The sequence below is a fragment of the Scyliorhinus canicula genome, chromosome 11 (genome assembly GCF_902713615.1).
Source record: "Scyliorhinus canicula chromosome 11, sScyCan1.1, whole genome shotgun sequence".
NCBI lineage: Eukaryota > Metazoa > Chordata > Chondrichthyes > Carcharhiniformes > Scyliorhinidae > Scyliorhinus > Scyliorhinus canicula.
The window spans coordinates 117,926,067-117,953,177 of NC_052156.1; the positions used below are offsets into that span (position 1 = coordinate 117,926,067).

Here is a 27,111-nt window from a genome sequence, read left to right on the forward strand (position 1 = left end):
AATGGCCTCCTTCTGGACTGTAGAGTTTCTATGGAGGTGCTGAGGACAATGGAATTGGAGATGAAAAGGAAAAGGATATTTAAGGAGAGATGTTGAGCTCCGTTGGGTGGTGGCTATGTGAGACCTCTTGGGGTACAGCACTATGTTGGGAAAAGAGCTGTGAAGGTGCAAAGTTTGAAGTAGTAATTCCAGCCAAGTCAGAAAAGTGTCTGTTTTTCAGAAAGCAAGATTTTGATTTTGAAATCTCTTGCATTTCCATGGCAGAGTGGAAGGGAATTTTAAAAGTTCGGTGTTATATCTTTCCCACAGCAACAGTGGATTTGATTTAATGTCACGTGTACTGAGGTGCAGTAAAAAGTATTGTTCTGCATACAGTCCAGTTAGATCGTTCCATACATGAAAAAACAAAGGACGTACATGGAGCAGCACGGTAGCATTGTGGATAGCACAATCGCTTCACAGCTCCAGGGTCCCAGGTTCGATTCCGGCTTGGGTCACTGTCTGTGCGGAGTCTGCACATCCTCCCCGTGTGTGCGTGGGTTTCCTCCGGGTGCTCCAGTTTCCTCCCACAGTCCAAAGATGTGCGGGTTAGGTGGATTGGCCATGATAAATTGCCCTTAGTGTCCAAAAATTGCCCTTAGTGTTGGGTGGGGTTACTGAGTTATGGGGATAGGGTGGAGGTGTTGACCTTGGGTAGGGTGCTCTTTCCAAGAGCCGGTGCAGTCTCGATGGGCCGAATGGCCTCCTTCTGCACTGTAAATTCTATGTAATATAGGAAAACATAAATACACAATGTAAATACATAGACACAGGCATCGGGTGAGCATACGGAGTGTAGTACAACGCAGTAGAGAAGATGTGTGAAGAGATCAGTTCAGTCCATAAGAGGGTCATTCAGGAGCCTGGTAACAGCGGGGAGGAAGATGTTTTTGAATTTGTTCGTGCATGTTCTCAGACTTTTGTATCTTCTGTCCGATGGAAGAAGTTGGAAGAGAGAATAACCCGAGGGGGAGGGGTCTTTGATTATGATGCCCGCTTTCCCAAGTTGTAGACAGAGTCGATGGATGGGAAGCGGGTTCACGTGACCGACTGGGCTGTGTTCACAATTCTCTGTAGTTTCCTACGGCCGAGCAGTTGCCATACCAAGCTATGATGCAGCCAAATAGGGTTCTTTCTATGGTGTATCTGTAAAAATTGGTAAGAGTCAATGTGGACATGCCGGATTTCCTTAGTTTCTTGAGGAAGTATAGGCGCTGTTGCGCTTTCTTGGTTGTGGTGTCGACTTAGGTGGACCAGGACAGATTGTAGGTGATGTTTACACTTAGGAATTTGAAGCTGTCAACCATCTCCACCTTGGCACCATTGATGCAGACGGGTTGTGTACGATACTTCACTTCCTGAAATCAATAACCAACTCCTTAGTTTTGCTGAGGTTGAGGGAGTAATTGTTATCATTACACCACACCACTAGGTTCTCTATCTCCCTCCTGTACTCCGACTCATTGTTGTTTGAGTTTCGACCAACTACGGTCGTGTCATTTGCAAACTTGTAGATGGATTTGGAGCCAAACTTTGACACATGAACGTGTGTGTATAGGGAGTATAGAAGGGGGCTAATTACGCAGCGTTGTGGGGCCCCAGTATTTTGGACAATCGTGGAGGTGTTGTTATTTATCCTTACTGGGTCTATGGGTCAGGAAGTCGAGGATCTAGTTGCAGAGGGAAGAGCCAAGTCCTAGGTTTTAGAGTTTTGATATGAGCTTGGTTGGGATTATAGTGTTGAAGGCGGAGCTGTACTCATTGAAAAGGAGTCTGCTGTAGGAGCCTTGTTGTCGAGATGCTCCAGGGATGGGTGTAGGACCAGGGAGATGCTTTTGTGTTGAGGGATTTTAAAGTGGTTTGATTGCAAAATGGCTTTGGCAATTGCTAAGAAATTCTGAGAGTGGAACATGTGACAATGGAGTATTTGAAATCTCTAAATAATACTGCAAGAGTTAGCAGATTTAGTACAGGCGAAAATAAAAGTAGATTTTGGTAAGACTGATATAGTTAAGGGGCGGGATTCTCTCCATGGCGGAGGCGGAAAGAGACCCCCTCCCCTGCGCATGTGCCGGTATGACGTCAGCAGCCGCTGACGCTCCGGCGCATGCGTGGACTTACACCGGCCGGCGAAGTCATTTCGGTCCCGGCTGGCATGGCGCCAAAGGCCGTTCACACCAGCCGGCGGAGTGGGAACCACTGCGGTGCGGGCCTAGCCCCTCAATGTGAGGGCCTGGCCCGTAAAGGTGCGGACTTCCGCACCTTTGGGGCGGCCCAACGCCGGAGTGGTTCACGCCACTCCAACACGCCGGGACCCCCCGCCCCGCCGAGTAGGGGAGAATCCCAGCCCCGATCTGCCTATCTAATCCCATTTGCCGGCACTTGACCCATAGCCTTGAATGTTACGATGTGCCAAGTATCCATCCAGGTACCTTTTAAAGGATGTAAGGCAACCCCTCTCTACCCCCTCCCAGGAAGTGCATTCTAGACCATCACCACTCTCTGTGTAAAAAGGTTATTCTTCAAATTCCCCCTAAGTTACCTGCCCCTCACCTTGAACTTGTGTTCCCTTGTGACTGACCCTTCAACTAAGGGGAACAACTGCTCCCTATCCACCTTGTCCATGCCCCTCATAATCATGTACACCTTGATTAGGTCGCCCCTTAGTCTCCTCTGCTCCAGTGAAAACAACCCAACCCTATCCAATCTCCCTTCATAATTAAATGTCCCATCTCAGGCAACATCCTAGTGAATCACCTCTGCACCCTCTCCAGTGCAATCACATCCTTCCTATAATGTGGTGACCAGAATTGCACACAGTACTCCTGATGTGGCCACACCAAAGTTTCTATTCAACTCTAACATGACCTCCCTGCTTTTGTAATCTCTGCTTCGATTAATAAAGGCAAGTGTCCTTTATGCCCTTTTCACCAACCTGTTAACCTGCCCTTCTGCCTTCAGAGATTTATGAACAAGCAAGCCAAAGTCCCTTTGTTCCTTGGAACTTCCCAGTGTCATGCCATTCATTGAATACTTCCTTGCCAAATTACTCATTCCAAAGTGTATCACTTTTCAGGGTTAAATTCCATGTGCCACTTTTCTGCGTATTTGACCATCCCAACATCTTCCTGTAACCTATGACACTCAACCTCACTGTTAACCACTTGGCTAATCTTTGTGTCATCGGTAAACTTACTTATCTTACACACCACATAGTTATCTATGTTGTTTATATAAATGACAACTAATAGGGGACCCAGCACAGGTCCCTCTGTGCTACTGGACACTGGCTTCCAGTCACTAAAGCAGCTGTCGGTTATCACCCAGTCTCCTACAGCTAAGCCAATTTTGAATCTATCTTATCAAATTACCCTGTATCCCATGTGCATTTGCGAACTTTATAAGTAAATCCAAATAAACTACATCAACTGCACTACCCTAATCTACACACCTGGTCACATCCTCAAAAAATTCAATCAAATGTATTAGACATGACCTCCCTCTGAGAGAGCCATGTGGACTATCTCTGATCAAACTTTGCTTCTCCAGATGGAGATAGATTCTCTCCTTCAGACTTTTCTTCAATACTTTCCCAACCACTGAAGTGAGACTCACTAAAAGATATTTCACCTCATTTGAAAAGATAGCTCTGAAACTGAATTGGCCAAGAGATTCGTGGACTATAATACTGCAAAGGGTTTTATCAGGCAGAGCTATGAATGCGTATGTGATCTTATCAGAGGAACAAAATCCAAAGACTACGAGTGGGTAAAGAGGGCAATATTAAATGCTCATGAGCTTGTCCCTGAAGCTTATCAATCGAAGTTTAGAATTTTAAGAAAGAGACCTAATCCGACTTTTGTAGAGTTTGCAAGAGAAAAAGAAATGATCTGGGATCAGTGGTTCTGATCAGGAGATTAAAGTTAGACAAGACATTTGAAAATGTAAGCGAGGTTATGATTATGGAAGTGTTTAGAAATGGCTTTCAGTAAACATCAAGACATATTTAGATGAAAGACAAAATACAGAGATCCGGGAAGCTGCTGCTTTAGCTGACATGTATGATGTTTCACACAGACAGATGGGTGCAGGAAAAAGGTCATATGGAAATCAGGGAGGATATTGGAGATATAGGAAACCTAATGAGGGTAAAATTGCCAGTCATGAGGAACAAGCCAAAGGACACCAGTCTACTAAAGATGGAACGGTGAAAAATAAAGGTAACATGTTATCATTGTAAAAAGGCTGGATATACAAGGTCAGATTGTTGGAGGCTAAATAGGAAACCTATTGCAGTAATAGGGACTCAGAAGTGTTCTGTGAGTAGGAGTAGTGTGAGCTCTGAGACATTGATGCAAGACAAGCCAAAACATCTGTACAAGTAGAAAAGGAGGAAAAGGAGCTAGAGAAGTGGGAATATGCTCACAACCTACCCAAGGGAATTCTGAAGGTCAGGTTACAGAGATATTTAAATATTTTATATGCAAAGGGAAAATATATCCATGTGTGCAGTGAAGAGCAGGAAAATGTGTTAAGATTTTAAGGGACTCGGGGGCTAGTCAATCATTAATCTTCTGGGATAATGTTTTCTGTTGTCCAGAAGAGTTACTGCTGGAAAGAATATTAATTAGTGGAATTCACTGGGGAGTCAAACCTATTTCATTTTGTAAGGCAAATTTAAGAAGTCATTTGAAAACAGGAGAGGTGATTGTTGGGGTTGTAAAGAAATTGCCCATTGCAGGGGTTAATTTTACTCCAGAGAATTATATAGCTGGGACACAGATGTGGACAATGCCTACTATAGTAGAGCAGCCAGTTGAGACACAATCAACAGAGATTTTGCAGGAAGAACATCCTGGATTTTTCCAGGTTGTATGGGAACGCGATCCCAGGTACATAAGCTTGAACAGGTCAAGGGGAGGATGTTGAAATTCAGTTGACTGGATCTGTATTTAAGATTATTCAGGGGGAGAAGGTTAGAGAGAATGCGACTGAAGTGTTTAGTTCATGAAATGAGTAGAGTCACAGCAGCCAGATGCAGACCTAAGGCAGTTATACCAGACAGCTTACGCTGAAACAGAGGCAGAATGCATTTTAGAGTGTTATTACATTAAAAATAAAATGGTAATGAGGAAATGGAGGCTGCCTCATGTGCTGGCAGATGAAAAGTGGGTGGTATGCACCAAATAGCGATACCATCGAGGTACCGGAATGAAATTTTGACAGTGACTCTTCAAATTCCAGTGGCTGAATATGTGGGAATTAGGAAAGCTCAAGTTAAGATACAAAAACATTTTGATTGTCCTGGACTACGTAAAGATGTAGTCAGATTTTGTCAAACATGTCACATATGTAATATGATATAAAAACCTCAAGCAGTAATTAAACCTGCACCTTTAATTTCAATTTCAGCGTTTAAAGAATGTTTTAACAGGGCCCTGGTTGACTGCTTCCTGAGACTAAAAGTGGAAATCAGTATTTGCTGACAATCATTGATATGCTCAACTGACTTCCAGAAACAATGGGCGGGATTCTCCAGTCCATCATCTGTATTTTCCTGCGCAGCATGCCCCCGTCGGCAGCGGGAGTCTCTATTCCAGCATCTGGCAAATGGGGTTTTCCATTGTGGCCGCCCCACACTTTTGGGAAACCCACGGGTGTGGGTGCACTGCCGGCGGATCCCACTGATGGAAAATTCCACTGAATACCTTCAGGAAAAATGATAGAAAAGGTGATTGTAGAGGAGTTGACCAAATTATTTACAAGATATCGATTACCAAAAGAAATGCAGTTGGATTAACTTTGTTGCACCAAAGCTGGCGACAGAGGAATGTCAAATATCGGTAGCAGCCATTGAAGGATCTGATATTTAAACGTAGATTTCAGAGGAAACAACATCGAAAAGAAGCTTGCTACGTGCTCTGACCGGAAAAATCAAGAACAGTACAGGGGGCACTGTGAGTAACAAGTACCCTGCAATGATAGTTTAGACTGGGGATGTTCCAAAACAATAGGCTGAGCTCAGGGGTGACTTGTTTTAAAAAAGAAACAAAGTAGTACTAAAGATGAAATGAAAAATGAAAATCGCTTATTGTCACAAGGAGGCATCAAATGAAGTTACTGTGAAAAGCCCCTCGTCGCCATATTCCGGCACCTGTTCGGGGAGGCTGGTACGGGAATTGAACCGTGCTGCTGGCCTGCCCTGGTCTGCTTTAAAAGCCAGCGATTTAGCCCAGTGTGCTAAACAAGCCCCATTCTGTTTATGCCCTTCCCATGATAGAAATATTCGGTGCCATGGGATGGCATGAAGGGAATACCGAGCGGTCGAGCTCACTTACTGATAGTTTTGATTATTTTGTCCAGGTGAATAGAATTTCGGTAGATATTGTAGTCCCAGCTTTTCTGAGTACAATTGGGATTTTGGGGGGGGGGGGGGGGGGAGGTGGGGGGGGGGGGGGGGTGTGTGTGTGGAAATTTAACCTCCTGCAAAGTCTGGTGCAGCCAGAAAAAACAGGCTCAAAAACCTATGATGAGATTGTGTAGATATTGCAGGACCACTTCTCACCTAAACCTTTGGGCATAGCCGAGAGGTTCCATTTCCAAACCAACAAGAAGCTGAATCAATCACACAGTGTGTAGCTACTTTAAAGAAATTAGCTAAATGCTGTGAATTAGAGATACCTTGAATGACACCATGAGAGACAGACTAGTATGTGGGTTAAGAAGCAAAGTTATCCAATAAAGGCTCTCGACAGAAACAAACATAAACTTAAGAAGGCTTCAGAAGTTGCAATCTCGAATGTATTAGCAACTGAGGAAACTCAGAAATTAAATTTGAGCACTAGAATCCATAAAATGTCAGCTGAGACCCGAACATAGATAGAGGTTCGAAATTGCTACCCGTGTACAAAAACTGGAGGAATTGTGGTAAAAAGGGACACATTGAACATACATGCTGGGAAAAGAAACAACAAGTTCAAAACAAGAAATATTAAAATCAAGAACCAAGTGTACGAAATGGAAAACCAAGTAGAGGGAAAAGGAGACACATGATACAAAAAGGGCGTGGAAAAGGGCCAGAGTCACAGTCAGATGACAAACTGCCGGTGAATGTACTGGTCATTGTGGCCGCAATAAATCTGACACTGGGTCACTCCTTTGCTGGATTGATAACCCGTGGAAACAGATGGACACTGGAGCAACAGTTTCGTTGGTACCAGAAATAGTTTTCCAAGAGAAACTATGACATATCACCTTAAACCCCTCAAAGGGGTAATACTAAAACCTATACTGGGGAGGTGGTTCTGTTGAAGGGCTGTATCGATGTAAATGTGCAGCTAAACAGACAGACCATAGACTTGTCCCTGCAAGTCGTTATAGGTAACTATTCAGCCCTATTGAGGAGGACTTGGCTGGAGAGAATCAAACTAAACTGGGCTGAGGTGAATCTCATTTCGGAGTCCGAAATATGTCCACTGAAGATTTTAAATAAACATGTCATTGTCTTTAATGGAGAGCTGGGAAGCATGAAAGAGATCTCAGTGTCAAGCTAAAGAGTAAGAATGAAAGTTGCTTTCTGTGTCTGTCCACCATGGGCCATCAGTTTTAGTGGTCTCACCTCAGGTAATTTGGCTAGAATTCCTGCTCATGCCGAGTCTGTACGAATCAACACGGCCTGATCCGGAAATATGGCCTCAACATATGCCGCCAGTGCTTCAGACAATACACTAAAGACATCGGCGTCGTCAAGCTGGACTAAATTACAAAAGGAGCAAGTGTACATTCTATTGCAGTAAGGAATGGAACTGTAGCATTTGTCGAAAAACTGTCTGCCTTTGAAAGAAGCAAACTTTCGTGATGCTCCATTTTTGTAAGCAAAATTTAAATGTCATTTGTGCTCAAAAACAAGAACGAAAGCCAAGCAAGATACGTAAAGGCTAGGTTAGTGCTGTATGTCATCAGGCCCAAGGTTGAGGCAAAACAAGAGAGGCTGGTCAAGACTGGTGTCCTCGAACCTGTTAATGTGAGTAATTGGGCCACATTATCACCCAAGATGAATAAAGATGGTTTTGGTACACCTATGTGGCAATTTTAATGTCACTATCACTGTGTGCAGAACAATCCCCTTTGCCTATAATTGATGATTAATTTGCTGGGTTGGCTGGAAGCCAGCATTTCAGTAAAGTTGACCTTAGTCAAGCTTATCTCCAGGTAAACATGGATCCAGATTCCCAACAATATTTGACAACTGTGACATACTAAGAACTATTCAGATATAAAAGACTTCCATTTGGCATCACATCCGCACCTGCATTGGCTGTGATAAAATTCTAAGATGATTAGGAGTCCAGTCGCACCCCCATCCCATGGCATAGCCCAGAGCCATCGGGCAGCCGGGGGGGGGCAGCAGATTATGGGACCTGTGCCAATGACTTCCACAGGGGAGGTGCTGGAACACCGCAGCGCCTCTGAATCCCCTCACCTGACATTGGTGAATCTCATGGGCAGTGGGGAAGAACAGGTTGGCACTTCGTCGCCATTTACACCTGAATGTCGGCCGGGCCCATCCAGGTCCAAGCCCTCCAGAGGATAGCTGCCAAAGGAAACCCAGGTCACAGGGTGAGATAGGCAGCAGGCTGCCTCCATATCTGATGTGCCATCTGGGGACCTACCTCGAAAGAGCATTAGACCATGAAAGATTAGAAAGTTAGACACCTGTTAAGCTGGCAGGGTGCAGCATACAGGATAGTGTTAGGGGCCAGGGCACAATTATCATATATAGCACTGTTACAATTAAACACCTGTTTACCGACATTCCGAATCTCCATCCAAAGGGTGTGAGGGATGGGCTGGGCTGCGTGCAGAGAGGGTGTGCCGGAGGGGGTGCATGTGGGAGGCCGATGGAGGAAGGCATGGGCCATTGTGTCCGGCACAGTCCGTTCCTAACTGGGGTTGCCCTCGGAGGTGGCAGAGGATGGGGCCAGAGGTGTGGGGGCCTACCCGGTGTGTGACTCACCACCCCAAAACCGCCTCTGCAACCAGCCCCCTCCTCACCCCCACCTGCCCAGAAGGTCTATGGATCTGTGAGATGGAATGGCCAGCACACCTGCAGTGATCACCCGGGCAGACGTTAGAAAGTGATACCGAAGGCATTCCGTAGGGTGCATGGCGCCGGCCTCGATCTTTGGCCGATTCCGCGCCCGATTGCGTGTGTCGATTCCGGCATTGCTGGATGGAGAATCCTGCCCCTTGTGTTTGTCAGAGAATGGAATAAATGAAACTCCATCAACACTCATTGTAAGAATTGACCTTGTGAAGAACAAAGGATTTGGTCACCTAAAAGATCTGCAGATGGGAGAAGGATTCAGACTGTGATTGAAATTACCACAGAAAGGGCGTAGCAAGGACGGTGTCGGTGGTGGTAGGATCCAGGGTCAAACCGGGCTGGGGGCTTGCAATATTTGGGGTTGCAGAGGAGCCGGGAGTGCAGGAGGCGAAAGAGGCCGGTATTCTGGCCTTTGCGTCCCTGGTAGCCCGGCGGAGGATTCTTCTTCAGTGGAAGGATGCGCGGCCCGCAGGCATGGAGGCCTGGATCAATGATATGGCGGGGCTTATTAAATTGGAGAGGGTAAAATTTGCCCTAAGGGGATCGGTGCAGGGGTTTTTTAGGAGGTGGCAACCTTCCTAGATTTCCTGGTAGAGCGGTAGAAAAAGGCCAACAGCAGCAGCAACCCGGGGGGGGGGGGGGGGGGTTTAGTCTCTGAAGGGGTGTGTATATTTGTTCAGTGTTGATAACGGGTGTTAATTTTTTTTTTTTTTTTGTATATATGGTTGGGGGGGGGGGGAGTTGTTTCCTCTGTTCCTTTTGTATTTTGTTATTGAAAATTTGAATAAGTTATTTAAAAAAAAAGAAATTACCACAGTACCTCACTAGAGACTACGCCTCAACACTGACATGAGGTCACATGGTACAGTGGCCCGCTTAAGAGGCAGACTAAATTCCATCAGAGACAAAGGAGTCCAATCTACGCAAAGCTATCGGTCTGCTGTTGTCAATTAGACAGCTAAAGTGCCTCACTGTAGTACCCTGAAAGAGAAATGAGGACCCTCTCTCTCTTCTATCATGTTCTAATGTTCAAGGTGGCCTGGGAAACCAGCCTTCAGTAGGTCAACTTTAGGAGCCAGCACAACTGCTGAGATACCTCTGCAATTTCAAAACCTTCACTTCAGATAAATCATCGAATCATAGAATCCCTGCAGTGCAAAAGGAGACCCATCGAGATTACAGTGACCCTTCGAAAGAACACTCTACCCATACCCACTCCCCTGTCCACCCTGCCCTATCCCTGTAACCTAACTTGCACATTCTTGGGCACTAAGGGGCAATTTAGCATGGCCAATCCACCTAACCTACACACCTTTGGACTGTGGGAGCAAACCAGAGCGCCCGGAGGAAACCCACGCACACACGGGGAGAAAGTGCAAACTCCACACAGACAGTTACCCGAGGCCGGAATTGAACCTGGGTCCCTGGCGCTGAGAGGCAGCAGTGCTAACCATTGTGCCACTGTCCCATCCCAGCAGCAATACAGTAGCAACGCAACTACAAAACAACAGGCCTGCAGCAAAACAGAGATCAAGTTACATTATTTTTTTAATAATACTTGTTTCTATGTTCATCTCTACCCAGTTTCAAGTGAGCGAGAGATTGAGATGTTGTCTTCTTTATTAACCTCCAGGGCAAGAGTGTGAAAAAATAAACTAGACTTTTCCTTTATAAATACAAAAACCATCTGCGAATTGAAGCTGACTCGATCTCTGTGAGGGTACGAAATACACACATCAACAAACAAATATCTATGATCACGTGCAATAAAAGGGGAACACAGTAACATTTCTGTGACAGTAACTTTATGAACTAGGAGGATGGGGTTTGTGAGAGTTAGGTAAATGATGAGCTAAAAGTCGTGACTTTTTTTTTTACATTGATAGGATTTAAAAAACACTGTAATTGGTTTTAAAAAGTCAATTATATTTCCTTAATTTACTTCTTGCAATTTATCTTTTCTTTTCCAGACTAAAACACAAGGCACTGGTTATGTCAGGATACATGCTCCTTGGCATGTCCTCTGTCGAGAGGCTGAATTTCTAAAAATAAAGGTCCAGACCAAAAAGGTGAGTTTTAATCTGATGACAGCTCTACTGTCAGTTCCCCTGTTAAAAATAAGTATAACTATCAGAACTGTTTGGTTCTGTGGTGGGATGGCTAGTGACCCCAATTGTGTGAGGTTTTTGAATTACATACAGAGCTTATACAAGGGATTAAAGTATTCATGTAATTATCTAAATATTATAATTTTGGTATTATAATGTAGCAATATGATGGTGATATGTAATGTTGGTGTATTATGATATAGTAACATTGGCTGGTAAGTGGGATATTTTGATATTGTGCTATGGCACATTGTATGATATTGTTTGGTTGGGGCTTGTGTTGTTTGGTGTTGTGAAACTGAAATTTTGGAATATTGTGATATTTAAATGTGGGATATTGTGATTTTGGGGTATTGTGATCATGGAATGTGGGGTATTGTGTTTGTTGTAGATGTATTAGAATACTTGGATATTGTGATGTGATTGCAATTTTAGGGTTTATAATACTGGGATATTAGAACAATTTTTAAAAAATGTTCTAATATTCTGACACTAATATTAATTAGTGGAAATGGCATTTTGTGTATTTGGAGACCTCCTTTGAGTGTATTGTTATGTCATTTTCTGTTGGAATTAGGAGTTAGATGTTTCTTTCATCACCTCAGAAAGGACAGCTGGCACTGCAGGTCTCCACCATTGGGTTTTTTTATTTTATGATGGCTAATTGTGATGACCAAATTCATTGTGGAAATAGATTTCTAGTTTTGCTAAAATGTCAATGTAAAAGAGTCTCACTGTATGGAATATTCATCTGATTTCACAGCTATTCTTGGGAATGGGTTATTCAAATAGTTTTCTTAAATTACGTCCATAGTGCTTTCAGAGAGAGTTTAATGGCCTTATTTTTAAAATGCACAAGATATGTTACAATTTACAAAGTTACACAATAATCGCTTTAAAGATATGTCACAATTGTTAATCTTATTATATTATTGTTGAATCCACGATAAGCACGACACACAGATAATTGTAGAAATGAAAGAACAAGTTTTATTCGAACACACTTACAGCACTCCTCCACTCCCTTAAGAGTCTCCTTCCCCGGCCTGCAGCTCGGTCGGGGTATTTGTACAGCTGGGCTCTCCTTGTAAAGGGGAAACCCCGCGCCCTTGAAGGGGCAGTCTTGACTGCCTGAAAGGGGAAGTTCATATTCCGGGTAGGTCATGGGAAATCTGTGGTCCTGATCCCGGGAGATCCATTGGGGTTATATCAATTATATAAACAATGGTACAATTGCACTCACTTTTCACCCAACATATTCCCTTTGTTGGGTGCTAGTGCTGAGTTCCCAGCTGTTGCTCAGTGATGGCATGCTTGTCTTTGAGTTTGAAGGTTTTGGTTTCAAGTCCATCGCCATAATGTTGAAAGCAAAAATCTAAAGTGACAGTCCAGTGTAGTACTGAGAGACTGCTACACAGCCGGATGTGCTGCTTTTCAGGCATGTCTACCCCTACAGGTGGGCATAGATTGTTACTTTGAAGAAACAAATGAGAGTTATCCCTGATATTCTGACCAATTAACATCACAAACAAAAAGATTTTCTGGACATTGTTACATTGCTATTTGAGAATCTCCAGGTTTCCCACATTACAACATCACAATGATGAAAGTACAAACAGACTTAATTGGCTGCAAAGTGCTTTTGGACATCCTGAAGGGCACTATATCACTGCAACTCTTTGGGATGGATCCTCTGATCCCCCTGCTGCATGTTGCTCGACAGTGCAGCATTCATTGGCGGTGGGATTCTCTACTCCGGCTGCTTGTCAGTGGGAATTCCGATTGAGTTCACCCCAGGCTGCCAGGAAGCCCACAGATAGGTGTTGGCTGCACTGCCGGCGGGAAAAGAGAATCCCAACCGGTAAGAAATTCCGGCCTTCCTTTTATATGTATGATTCAATCAAATTTCATATTTAACATATCAGAAATCAACCGTTTAGTGATACAACCAAACTGTACAAATAAATCAAAACAGAACTTTGCCAAGCCAGTCACTTAAATTTCCCAAATCATTTTACTTGCACCCAATCAGATCCCAGCAAACTACGAAACTGAACAAAAGCTATCAATCGAAAGGAAAAAAACTGAGTCAAGTAAATTTCTGAAAACTATGATTATTTTCCTTCCCCCTTGCATGCCAACTGAAATGAAAAATTAATGTATTTTTAAAATTTGCAAAAGCATTTTAATTTACTCATCAAACACTTTTTTAAAAATGTTGCCCCTGAGGCCCGGCCCCATTTAAAGGGGCCTAGGACTCAAATTGTGATCCATTCCCAATTATTGTGAACGCCCACTGCTGGATGTTGTCAGGTCCGTGGTGCACATTGAGTTGTTAAAGCTCGCAATTGCCCACACACTCTTCATTTGTCATTGTTGCCTACACATTTGTTGCTTCTGTTTCTCGCACTTTTACACTGAATAAATAAAAACCTGTTTAATGATGAAAAACCGCCTCAGAATTGTTCCGGCACAGAAGGAGGCCACTTGGCCCATCGTGTCTGCAATCTGTTTTACTGATAGATTATTCATAAAGAGCATAGGAACTAATTGTTATGCAAATATATATCCCAGGGTGCCACATTCACTGTCACATTGAGGTCATGTGTGGAGTAACAAGTATCAATCTGTCAGTCCACCAGCCACATGGAGAGCAGGAAGAAATGCACTCAGCGAAGTTCCAGCTTTTTGACTCTTAAGGATGGAATCTTACCAGAAAATGGCCATGTGTCAGTTCTGGCAAGCAAAATGGTGTGAAACCAGCCAACAGCATCAATGGTATTTCTCACGGAATTTTGAGCATCTTTGCCAAAAAAAAAGTGTGGCCATGGCTTATGCCAGGAAACGACTACAGACAAATGGAGGTGCCATCTCAAAACGGGGTCCCGACTACTGCTACAGTGTAACAGCCCCCAGCCCACATCATGGAGGTCTCGGCGGCGCTCGCCCCCTCACTGCCCAACATTCGTGAAACTCTATGCAGCTCCAACCAAAGTGAAACACTACCACATATTTGAAACGTGGGACGCGATTTACTGGCCTCGTCACGCCCGATTTGCTGACGTGACGAGACCCTTGAATCTTGTGTGAGGCCTCACTGGACGTGATGCAGATCAGCATATTTAAATGAGCAATCAGGTTAATTTAAATATGTCTGCGCCGGATTCTCCCGGCGCCCGGGAACTAATGGCCACACATGGGAGCCCTCGCCAGAGCACAGTTTAGCACTAGTTTCCACAAATGTGGTCCAGGTGTAACAGTACCTGGGGGGGGGGGTCTCTCAGGCCATTAGAGACCACAGGGTGGTTGGACATTGGGCAGGGTGGCACCCTGGCACTCCAGCTGTCATCTAGGCACCTTGGCACGACCACCCTCGCTCCTTAGCACTCCTATTATGGGCCAGGGTTTAGAGAACACCAAAGTATATCATGGAGTTCATCTGACCCACAACTTTTAATAGATTTTGGTTATGGGGAGCACAAGGGCCCACTTCACAGGTGTGATGCAACAGAGATCAAAAGTATGTTTAAACAAAAACAATGTTTATTCTATGAATCCAGACAACATTTTATAAACACACAGTAAACATCTTATCAACTACCAACACTGATAATCCCCACAGATACAATACTCTATAGTTAACCCTTAATAACTTTCCTAATAACTTCCATAAGTCAAAAACCCTTTGCAAGAAAGATAGTAAGTTTGCATTCCTTGCAGAAACAGGTATTACTTTGAAATCATCAAGTGACCTGGAGACATTCTTTAGCATACAGAGAGAGAAACCTACACACCTCCTTGGTTTGAATGCAGCTCCCCAACTTAAAAATGATACTAAAACTCAGAGCCAAAAAACAGCTTCCAGCTCAAACCGAAAGTAAAATGCCAGAAACCCAGATCAGCTCCACCCACACAGTGACATCACTGCAGCTATTTGATAAACACATTTTTCTTAAAGGGACCCTCACATGACACTATCACATTGGCATCCTGTCAGTGCAACCTTGACATTGCCAAAGTGACTGTTTGGCATATCTGGGCTGGCAGAGGCACTGGCAGGGTGCCAGGCTGGCAGTGCCAAGGTGCCACATTGTCCATGCCATGGTTTGGGCCTGTGGTGCCTTGCTCATAAGAGGTGGGGTTAGAGGAGGCTCGAGGATCCCGGAAGATATAAGTTGGATGTAGTGGGGGGGAGGGATAGGTTCAGAGGCTGTGGTGGGGGTCACTGAGGAGGGTCAGAAAATCAGGGCTGCCTTGATAAATATTGCCCTGGTCTATGAGTACACTTCCTGTACTGGTGAGCTGAGCTCGTCAGTGAGTGAAATTATGTATGTTCAGCTTCCACAGGGCATTTGTTGTGGAGGCCAAAACCAGCAAAGTGCTGCTGAATAGCGGGGTCTTCCTCGCCAGCTGCGCATCCAAAACCGACTCCGTTTTCTTCTGGTTGAATTGCACCCATGCTATCATGGATTGTACAATGCTAGCATATTATGAATATTTTATTTTAGATATTAGTGTAAAGTTTGAAAGGAAATTCTGCATTTCAACAATTTTCAAATCATCGAGCAATTTTGGAGAAGCCTTGAGGGGTCCCTGGTTAGTAAACACAGTTCTATGTTGACTTGAATGCGAAAGACTTCCATATGATTCCTATGAATGAGAAGGTAAATTTTGAAGCATAACTAAAGTGCAAAGAGGTGGAAGCATCAGTTAACAAGCGCTTTGCCAGGAATTGTTGTACAGTTGCGACATATTTTAGAAATCTCAGTTGGAATGGCTGTTCAAGTCCTGAGCTGCCGATTTATTTGTTATTGGATCACAAAGGTAGACCTCTAAGCTGCTTGTGGCAATTTGTGCAATGAAGATGTAGGTCAGCTCTCATGGGCGATTATCTCTGGACTGAACCAGAAATCTGTTCCCAGAATCCATTGGGAAATTAGCTTCTGTATTACAAAGCAATGACAAGCTGCAGCACAATGTTAAAGGATTAAGGCTAAGTTGCCTCTCACATTTCAACCTCTTAAAATATGTTTTTGAAGTATTTGCCACCTAAAGGGATTGCTATGTTTGAGTTTGACTGTTTAAATGAGAGTGATAGACAGTTAAATACACCGTTAAAAATGACAGCCAATGTAAGGTTTATTGAGAATAGTCCGAGCTATTTGCCGGATTTAAGAAGATAAGAACATAATAAATAATAGCAGGAGTAGGCCATGGAGCTGCTCAAGCCTGCTCCGCCTTTCAGTAAGATCATGGCCTCAAGATCTTGACTACTTTCCTGCCTGTTTTCTAGAACGTTTGACTTCCCTATCGTTCAAGAACGATATCTATTACAACCCTGAATATGTTCAATGACTCAGAATGGGACTTTCCAGTCGAGCATGCAGCGTGCCCAGAAATTCTCATCCAAAGTCTCGCTTGTGCCCTCAGACTGCACAATGCTTTGGAATAGAGAATTCCAAAGGTTCATGGCCGTCTGAGTGAAGAAATTCCCCATCTCTGAATTGGCGATGACTTATTTTGACATGGTGCTCTCTAGTTCTACATACCCCAGGTGCAACATCTTTTCAGCATCTAAACTGTCAAAGTCCTCATCTAACCTCAGCTCGCTCAACATGGGAACTCATATTACTAAGCCCATGGGGAGATCAATCTGCGATTCCACTGTTGTCTTCGTGAGGGTTATAACATCCCTACCCCCTCATCCCCTTCATTCCTGGAGTGATGCGGCCTCTTCCGCATTTTGGCACTAGGTCACTGTGGCAGATGGAGTCAGATGGGGGAGCGTGAAGCAGACTAGGGACCTGCACCTTCCTCAACAAGCGCTTGAGGGTTAATGAAGGGGGCTTGTCCTCGGTGCTGGCCTCAAGAGGCAAACCATCTCAGATACCGAGTCTTCGCTGTCGGAGGGAACAATCTTAGGGTCCCCCATGGGCAGGAGTCCTGTGCCAGAGGTGGCTGCGACTGACAGTGGGGACATAGTTTCCACAGGAGGGGGTTCCCAACTCCTCAGGTGTGCGAGGTACTTTTTCACAGCCTTTCCTTGGACCAAGACCTTACAGGAGACAGGTCCTGGCTGGGATTCTCCGAAATCCTGGCCAAGTGTTGACGCCGGCGTCAAAACCAGCGCAAGCGACGCTGGCGTCAATGGGCCTTCACCCCTTCCTTGGGGGCTAGAATGGTGCCGGAGTGCTGTGCACTACTCCGGCGCTGAAAACCGGCCCGCCACGCCTGGCACGGGTCCGCGCATTCACGCACCACGGCCAGCGTGGGTCCGCGCATGCGCGCCACGGCTGGTGTGGGTCCGCGCATGCGTGCCATGGCCGTCTCAACGCCGGCCCCCCGGGCAATATGGCGGAGCCCTACAGGGGCCCGGCGTGGAGGAACATAGCCCCCCCCCGGAATGAGCTTGCCCGCCGATCAGTTCCCCTCCGACCGCGGGCCTGGCCACCATGGAGGCTCCCTCCCGGATTCCGCTCCCCCCGCTCCCCCCACCAGGATGGCCCCCATAGCCAGAATGCCAAGGTCCCACCGGATAGGACCATATGCAAATGATGCCGGCGGGACTTGGCGGGCACTCGGCCCGTCGAGCGCGGAGAATCACCAGGGGGCCGCTTTCAGCGGCTCTCGACCAGCACCGCGGCGACTGCGCCAGTGCGATTGGCGGCGATTCTCCGGCGGCCTGGCATTGGATTGGCGTGGAGGGATTCGTGCACCCACTCCCCCGGCGATTCTCTGACCCGGGGCGGGACCGGAGAATCCCAGCTCCTGTCTTCTCCAACACGACTCCAGGAATCCAACTGGAGCCATGCTCGAAGTTCCGTATGACATCTCCCGTTTTAAATGTTCTCTTGGGCCTCCTGGCATCATAATTCTACTTTTGACTCTCCTACCTGGACTGCACCCTCTCAGCTAAATTAGGAAGTAGCAAGCTCAGCCTGGTGCACAGTCGCCGTCCCATCAATAATTCCGTCGGGGAAACTCCCATCATGGTGTGAGGCATGGTTTGGTAGTCAATTGGAATTGAGCCAGTCTTGTGTCCATAGAACCTGTTGGCTGTTTCTTCATTCAATTCTTGATCATCCACACCACCTTCTCTGCCATCCCTTTGGATGATGGGTGGTAAGGTGCCAAATGGATATAGTTGATGCTGTTCGACTTCAAGAATGCCTGGTACTCCCCACTGATAATGACAGTTCCATTCATCGGATACAAGGACCTCTGGCAAGTCGTGGGTACAAAAACTTTGTTGGGAGTTTTAATTTTGTTACATGAGAAGGCATGGAGGCCATGTGATGTACTTCCAGCCTTTAGAATGGGTGACGACTATAATGAGGAATGTTGATCCTAAGAACAGACCACAGAGTCGAAATGCACCCATATCCATGGTCTTTCTGGCCATTCGCATGGATGTAAGGAGATCGATGATGGGAGCCTCTGATTCTCCTGGCACAAGAGCATTGCTTCACCATGTCCTTGAATCCTGCATCAAGCTTGTGCCACCAAACGTAGTTCCTCGTGAGCATCTTCATCTTGGATACCCTGGGTTGAACGTTGTGTAACTACATCAGAATTGGATTCTGACCTGGGGGGGGGGGGGGGGGGGGGGTGAAACAACCACTCAGGATCCCCAGAGGATAATACCATCTTCAACACTTAGTTCTTGTTTTTTGTTGAGGAAGGGCTCCATGTTGTCATGGATTGCACTCGGATCATGTGCCGTAACTTGGACAATGTTAGGTCTTTCTGGGTCCAAGCTTTGATCTGTTTTGTAGATATTGGCAGGGTATCTAAAGCGTTTAAAGCCAGGATGACTTCTTCCAGAGCTGGCAAAGGGGCTAAGTTCGTGGGCAGTGAGAGGTGACTCAGAACGTCCGCATTGACAATACGTGCTCCAAAGGGGTGCTCAAGCGAATATTCACAGGCTGCCAGTAACAATGCCCAAAGTTAGATCCAAGCTGAGGTGATGGGAGGAATTGTTCTACCTTTTTTGAAAATGCCCAGCAAAGTCTTGTGGTCTGTTATGATTACAAAATGTCAGCCGTAGATATAGTGATAGAATTGTTTGAAACAAAAAACAGCTAACACTTCCTTTTCAATTTGTGAATCACGCCAACCAGCATCCACCAGGTTCCTGGACGCCTATGTACTGGGCTTCTCCGTTCCATCGTCAATTCAATGTGAAAGGGCTGCCTCCAACCAGGCGGGGAGGCATCAGAAGTCAGTATTAGTTATTTCTGGGTTCGTAATGGGCCAGTATATTCAAGGACAGCATTTGCTGTGTTATGTTCGCGAAGGCTTCATCCTGCGGTGCTGCCATGATCACCTTTGATGTTTTTTCAGCCATATGTGCTGGGGTGAAAACAAAGTGGCTAAATTTGGGATGAATTTCTCATTGTAATTTATCACGCCTAAGAAAGATTCAGCTTTGTTCTATTTCATGGGGTTGGCACCTCTTTGATGGCGTTGACTTTACCCCCATGGGATGTGGACATTTCCTATCTACCCGGTACCCGAGATAGATTACTTCACATGCCTGGAATACACATTTCTCTCTCTTGAGATGTATGCCTGCTTTGGAAAATCACCTCAACAGCTCTTCCAAGATTGCTAGGTGGTCTTCTTCAGTGGGCCCTGTAATTAATATGTCGTCGAGATATATTGCCACACCAGGCAGCCCTTGGAGAATATTTTCCATGACACGCTGAAAGATGGCACATGCCGACGAGACTCCGAAAGGCAGGCATTGCAATTCCTCTTTTGGCTTTCCTGCTTGGACCCCACCTACCCTGCCAAATTGGGAAAGAGCAGGTTCAGCTGCCCATTCTTGTTGCCAATATAATAATTCCAGGAGTTGCAGGATAAAAGGCAAAGCAGTTTATTCTCCAACACAAATAAAGCCGCAATTACGGCAAACACAGCAAATATTCCAGCCCGGGACTATCGGGAACTACTGGAGATCAACCAGCAATTCCCCGTGGTCTTCATGAGGGCTATAACAATTAACGTTCAATCTTCTGAACACCACAATGACCAGATGACCAATCTGCTTAATCTTTCCTAATCTTTTCATAAGGCAACCCCGTTACATCCCAGGAATCGACCTAGTGGACCTTCTTTTAACAGCCTACAATATAAGTATATCCGTCCTTATATCAGGAGAGCAAAACAATACAAGTGCTTCAAGTGTGGTCTCACCAACACCCTGTATCATTTTAGGAATACTCCCCTGTTATTATACTCTCTCCCCCTTTGCAATAAACACCAACTTTCCATTTGTCTCACTAATTAGCTGCTGTAGCTGCATGCTAACTTTTTTCTGTTTCATCCATGAGGACACTCACATCTCCCTTTTCCCATATCTTTCTGTAGTCTCGCCCTATTTAAATAATAGGGGTGGGAGGAGGTGGGGGTTCCTTAGGCATACAACCACCTGGAGGTCATATATTTTGGATCAAGGTTCAGTTGCTCCCAGCTGGAGCAAGCAGAAGAATATATTTCTCGTCTATTCTGGAGGACTTTTGGCACAATTGCAATCTGGATCTCTATTTTTCCCCTACATTGGTCTGCCAGGACACGGGAAATGTGTGTGGATTGGCATGACCATATACTGGATCTCAATAAATGATTGCGGTATAGGAACGTTGGGGCGCAATTCTCACCCCCCACGCCGGGTGGGAGAATCGCGGTGGCGCCGGGCGAGTCCCGTCACGCTGCCCCGGCACCCACACGCGATTATCCCACCCCCCCAAACTGGCGCGCTGAGATTTACGGCTGGCTGCTCGGAGAATCGCCGCTCGCCATTTGTAACGGACGAGCGGCGATTCTCTGGCCCGGATGGGCCGAGCAGCCTGCCCAGTACGACGGGATCACGCCGGCGCCGACCACACCTGTTCGCTTCCGGCGTGAACAGCGTGGGAACGTTGCGGGGGCGGCCTGTTGGGGGGGGGGGGGGGATCGAGCACCAGGGGGTGCTCAAAAGGGGTCTGGCCCGCGATCGGTGCCCACCGATCGGCGGGCCAGCCTCTCTGAAGGACGCACTGCTTTCCTCCGCTGCCCCGCAAGATCACTCCTCCATTTCTTGCGGGGCGTCCGCGGGGAGGACGGCAACCGCGCATGCGCGGGTGATGTCATTTTACGCGGCGCCAAGGCCCGGCGCGCGTAAATGACGCAGCGCCGCTCCTAGCCCCCTGGGGGTGGGAGAATAGGATGCGAGGAGCGGCCTACGACGCCGGAGTGAAACACTCCGGTTTTCACTTCGGTGTCGGCACTTAGGGCACGATTCTCCGCTCCCCCGCCGGGTGGGAGAATCGCGGGAGGGCCGGGCGAATCACGACATGCTGCCTTGGCACCCCCCGCAATACTCCCACCCCCCCTCCGAAAATGGCGTGTCGCGGAATCGGCGCTCGCCGTTTTTCACGGCGACCGGCGATTCTCCGGCCCGGGTGGGCCGAGCGGCCTGACGTTCCCAACCTGTTCACGCCGGCGGCAACCACACCTTGTCGCTGCCGGCGTGAACATAGCGCAAAAGATAAGTTTGGGGCCTGTGGGGGGCGGAGAGGGAATTGAGCTCCACGGCCGTGCTCGGGAGGGGACTGGCCCGACGATCGGTGGGCACCGATCGCGGGTGCCGCACTCTTTCCCCTCCGCCGCCCCGCAAGATCAAGCCACCATGTCTTGCGGGGCAGCGGAGGGGAAGACAGCAACTATGCATGCGCGGGTTGGAGCCGGCCAACCTGCGCATGCACGGCTGATGTCACTTAGGCGCCGCCGTCGCGTCATTCTCGGCGCGCCGCTTTGACGCAGGCGTCAAGGCCCGGCGGCCGAGTTTCTCACACCGCCGCTCCTAGCCCCCTGGGGGGGGGGGAGGGGGGGGGTGAATAGGGTGCGATGAGCGGCCTTCCCGATGCCACGTGGGAGCGGAGAATCGTGCCCTTAGTCTCCCGTTGGGAGAATCCCGCCCGTTGGTGTTTGGTGTTCCTATGCCTTCTTATGATCACGGTCTTGGAGAAGATGACTTGTGGTTTTAGCTCCAAAAAGCAATAAAGGAATTTAGGGAATGGTTCATTGTAGGAATATTAATGGGCAAGGCCTACTTTTCAATCAACCCAGCATATTCCCAACTGAATTAAGACAGGAGATCCTGAGAACAACAGGGATTTTGTCTAACAACTGGGAAACACAATGTGCTGGATTCTCCATTTGGAGACAGTGGGCGGATTTCTCCGTCCCACCCCACCTGATTTCTGGTTCAGCACATCATTGGGAACCTCCATTTCGCCAGCTGGTCAATGGGGTTTCCCATTGTGGGGCAGTGTGGAAACCCCCGGGCTGCCGGAAAAATGGAGAATCCCGATGGCGGAGAATTCAGCCCTACATTCTCCCGCTGGAGCTGAAGTGCACCAGTTTTATGAACCCCTTGCGGTCGTAAAGTGGGATGCAATTCATTGTTCCATGCCATGCAAATTTATGCATGGCGTGGAATACGAGGGATTGCCAGGGTATTCTCGCTGTTGGGCCGCCATCTTGAGCAGATGGTCTGATAGCAAGGTCCCGCAGTCAGCATCCCCTCGCACCGTAAATCGGCCCCAACATCCCCCCTCCCCACACCACAAATCAGCCTTGACCTTCCCCCCCGCACAGTAAGTTGATCCAAACCCCTTCACCACACGGTAACCCCCACCCCCAGATTATCTAAGTGCCCCCCAACCCCAAATACAGGGGTGTCCAAACCCGCCCCCCACTCGGGTCCCCTGTAGTAGGGGAACCACCCACAGGGACACGCTGCCTAAAAAAAACCCCTCCACATAGGCCCCATGCATACAGATCCTTCCCCCTTGCCTGGAGGCTAGAGAGCAGTCCAGAGACAGTGGGAAACATTACAGCTGTAATACGTACCTGCAGTTCCATGTGTCTATTCCTCAAAGAAGAGCAGATGTGCCACTATCTGCAATGTTTGTAAACATTGATCACATCAAAGAGAGGTAAGTACAGTGAATTCACACGATTGAATGATTGGAATGCACTTAGTGCACTTACATCTCTTTGCTGTGGTCAATGTTTACAAACATTGGGTTTCATCAGGTAGGCCGCTGAAGCATGAAAGGATATGAATGGATCAAGGCTGCAGATGGTTTTTATGAACTGTCAATCACAGACCACTAAAGCAATGAATGGCAGATAGTGAATCTGTGGACACAACAGCTCTCCTTCGAGTAATGGACATGTGGATCTGCAAGGTAATTACTACAGTTATAATGCATACCACTGACATTGTCTGGGCTGATCTATAGCTTCCACACAGGGGGGATGGGGTTACTTTAGGCAGGGGGTCCCTGTGGGGGGAGGGTTTTCCCCCAATAAAAGGGTCCCTGGCAGGTGCCCCATTACAGGGGTCTGAGTGGGGGTGTCTCCCTATTACAGGGGTCCTAGGGCAGTGTTGGGTCACCCCTGTACTTGGAGGAGAGGGGCACCCAGGCAATCCCTGAGTTTGGGGCAGCTGTGCAGTGTGGGGGGGGGGCGAGTCTGATGGTGGTGCCGGGTGGGCGGGGGGTGCTGGTGTTGGGCCTCGGATAGGCTCGGAAGGTCTCTACCATCATGGCCCTGGCGTGGTGGATCTTGCGGTGTCCACAAAGTCCATCACAGGGACACGACTGTAGAGATCACACGTGAACCGCGCTCCCATCATTCCCGGTCCGGGAACCGGAGAACCACGGGATGGTGGAGCATAAGGCGCCGGGTCCACTAAATAGATGCAAATGGGTCATTATGACCTATTTGCATTTATTTATATGCTCCCACTGGCGTGCGGTGTGGAACTCATTCATGCCACCATTGGGGGCGGGGGCGGGGGTCAGAGCTTCGGTTAGATTTTGCCCCGTCGCCCGATTCTCCGTCCCATCGGGGAACACATTCCGGGCATCCAGGGATTGAGTATCAAGCCCAACATATATGTCTGTACTTAATAATAACTATATTGTTATTGGGGCAGCAGGGTAGCATGGTGGTTAGCATAAATGCTTCACAGCTCCAGGGTCCCAGGTTCGATTCCCGGCTGGGTCACTGTCTGTGTGGAGTCTGCACGTCCTCCCCCTGTGTGCGTGGGTTTCCTCCGGGTGCTCCGGTTTCCTCCCACAGACCAAAGATGTGCAGGTTAGGTGGATTGGCCATGCTAAATTGCCCGTAGTGTCCTAATAAAAGTAAGGTTAAGGGGGGGTTGTTGGGTTACGGGTATAGGGTGGATACGTGAGTTTGAGTAGGGTGATCATGGCTCGGCACAACATTGAGGGCCGAAGGGCCTGTTCTGTGCTGTACTGTTCTATGTTCTATGTTCTATGTTAATAACTGCAAGATTGTAGCTTAAACCCAACTTTGTTTATCACTTAGTCCTTTTGGTATGAGGGATGGGAGCACCTGGTAATGAAATATTTGCACCCAGTATCAATACTCTAGGCTGCATGCCGAGTTGGATATCACCGTAATGTGAAACTTTCTCTCATTGTGCAAATGCCATTCTTCAGGTGAAACTGAGAATAGTATCACCATTAAAATACTCCTGGCTGCTCGTTTTGGTGTGAGACTGTCGATTTCTGTAGAAATGTAAGTAATTTTAAGGTGTGAGTTTATGCCCAACAAAACCCAATTTGAGATTACTGTGACACATTTTAATGCAGTACTTTGCAGATAGCAGAGAGAGATGTGTTTCATCCATTCCAATGAACTGGAGCTCTCCAATGCAAGTGATTGCACTGCTTAGTGTCTTTTTTATTCTGCTGAAACTGAAATTATGTAACCGTTTACTTCTAAGATTCTATGTTACCAAAGTATTCTGTGGTGCTTCAAGTATTTCAGGAAGTATCACTTAATGGAGAAACTTAGAAATGAATAAAAATCATATAATCTTACAGCACAGATGGAGGCCATGCAGACGGCCTGCACATTCTCCCTCTGTCCACGTGACTTTCCTCCGGGTGCTCCGGTTTCCTCCCACAGTCCAATGATGTGCATATTGTGGATTGGCCATGCTAAATTGCCCTTAGTGTTCAAGAAGGTTAGGTGGGGTTACTGGGTTGCGGGGATGGGGTGGAGGTGTGGGCTTAAGTAGGGTACTCTTTCCAAGGGCCAGTGCAGACTCGATGGGTCGAATGGCCTCCTTCTGCACTGTACATTCTATGATTCTATGACTACAATGCCTGTGCCAGGTTTTTAGAAAGAACTGAAAATGACCTCCACTGCCCTGCTTTTGCCGTTATCCCCAAAACATTTTCCTTTTCCAATTTATCTCAAGTTCCCTTTTGAAAATGGTTATTGAATTTGTTTCCACCACCATTTCAGACAGAGCGTTCCTGATGGTAACTCATTGCAAACATTTTGTTTTCTCTCATCTCTCCTCAGGCTCCTCTGCCAATGATCTTTAATCAATATCCTCTGGTTACCAACAGTCCTGCCAGTATAAACAGTTTCTCCTCAATTACTTTCTTTAAACCCCTCTGGCACATGCTAGATATTACTGTGGCTATATTAGTACATCAAATGAAGTAGTTAAACAAAATATTTTAGTTTCCACGATATACCAATCATGTTATATGACTGTTGCTTAAATTTAGCAGCCTTGCAAAGCCCTGGATGCAGTTATTACTTTCTCAACTTCCCCCTCAGTTCAAAGTCAACTCATGTCAATCGCTCTTTAAATAAAGAGCTTTAGGGAAACTTAAATATCCAAATATATATTGCAGAGACATCTGTCAGGGTGAATCACAGCACCTTGGTTAATGATTGGTTGCAGACAGCACAGTAGCACAGTGGTTAGCACAGTTGTTTTACAGCTCCAGGGTCCAGGTTTGATTCCTGGCTCGGGTCACTGTCTGTGCGGAGTCTGTGGGCGAAATTCTCCGCCCCCCACGACGGGTGGGAGAATAGCGGGAGGGCCTTCCCGACATTTTTGCCGCCCTCCCGCTATTCTCCCCCCCCCGCCGAAGTCCCGACCCGAATCGCTGCCGTCGTTTTTTTACGGCCGGCAGCGATTCTCAGCTGTTAGATGGGCCGAAGTCCCAGCCCTTTCCGCCGTTTTTACGAACGGCAAACACACCTGGTCTTGCCGTTCGTAAAAACGGCGTCACAAACTCGCTATTAATAACCATGGCACCGATTGCGGGCAGCGGGCCCGATGCCCGCGCACTACTTGTCCTTCCGCCGCCCCGCAGTATCCATTCGCGGGGCGGCTGAGGGGCATCCCGGCCCGCGCATGCGCGGGTTTCGCGCAAAAACGCGATGACGTCACCCGCGCATGCGCGGGTTGGAGTCTTCCAAACTACGCAAGCGCGGCTGACGTCATATGACGCGTCAGCCGGCACTAACTCCGGCAAGCGGGCTTAACGATTTTCGTTAAGCCCGTCTTGCCGGAGCCTACGGCGTCGGGCTGCTAGCCCCGACCGGGGACCAGAATCGGTCCCCGGTCGGGAAGGGGCGCGCTGCCGTAAAACCCGCCCGGGTTTTACGGCAGCTTTACGATTTCTCCCGTTTTGGGAGAATCGCGCCCTCTATGTTCTTCTCGTGTCTGCGTGGGTTTCCTCCGGGTGCTCTGGTTTCCTCTCACAGTCCAAAGATGTGCGCGTTAGTATTCAAAAGGTTGGGTGGGGTTACTGGGTTACGGGGATAGGGTGGAGGCGCGGGCTTGAGTAGCTTGCTCTATCCAAGGGCCGGTGCAGACTCGATGGGCCAAATGGCCTCCTTCTGCACTGTAAATTCTATGATTCTATGATAGTTCCAGATGCTCTACAAGTTTTCGAACTAAACTCTCACACAAATGTCTAAAAGTAAAGTTGTGAGGACTTCTGACAGTTCCCCTCTAAATCACAT

At 47.2% G+C, this 27,111-nt stretch overlaps 2 protein-coding genes across 5 annotated transcripts in view; both read left to right on the forward strand.

Annotated features, from left to right (window-relative positions):
• LOC119973322 (anoctamin-2-like) overlaps positions 1–27,111 on the forward strand; it is a 168,881-nt gene that overhangs the window by 29,301 nt on the left and 112,469 nt on the right. For all 4 annotated transcript variants that reach the window (XM_038811193.1, XM_038811194.1, XM_038811192.1 and 1 more), the window contains one exon: positions 11,116–11,214. In XM_038811193.1, the coding sequence (XP_038667121.1) occupies positions 11,116–11,214 (99 nt within the window). The remainder of the gene's footprint in view (positions 1–11,115; positions 11,215–27,111) is intronic.
• Positions 7,631–7,807, forward strand: LOC119973323 (40S ribosomal protein S29-like). The gene is given in 1 exon segment (XM_038811197.1): positions 7,631–7,807. A coding segment is annotated over 1 exon segment (168 nt). The 3' UTR covers positions 7,799–7,807.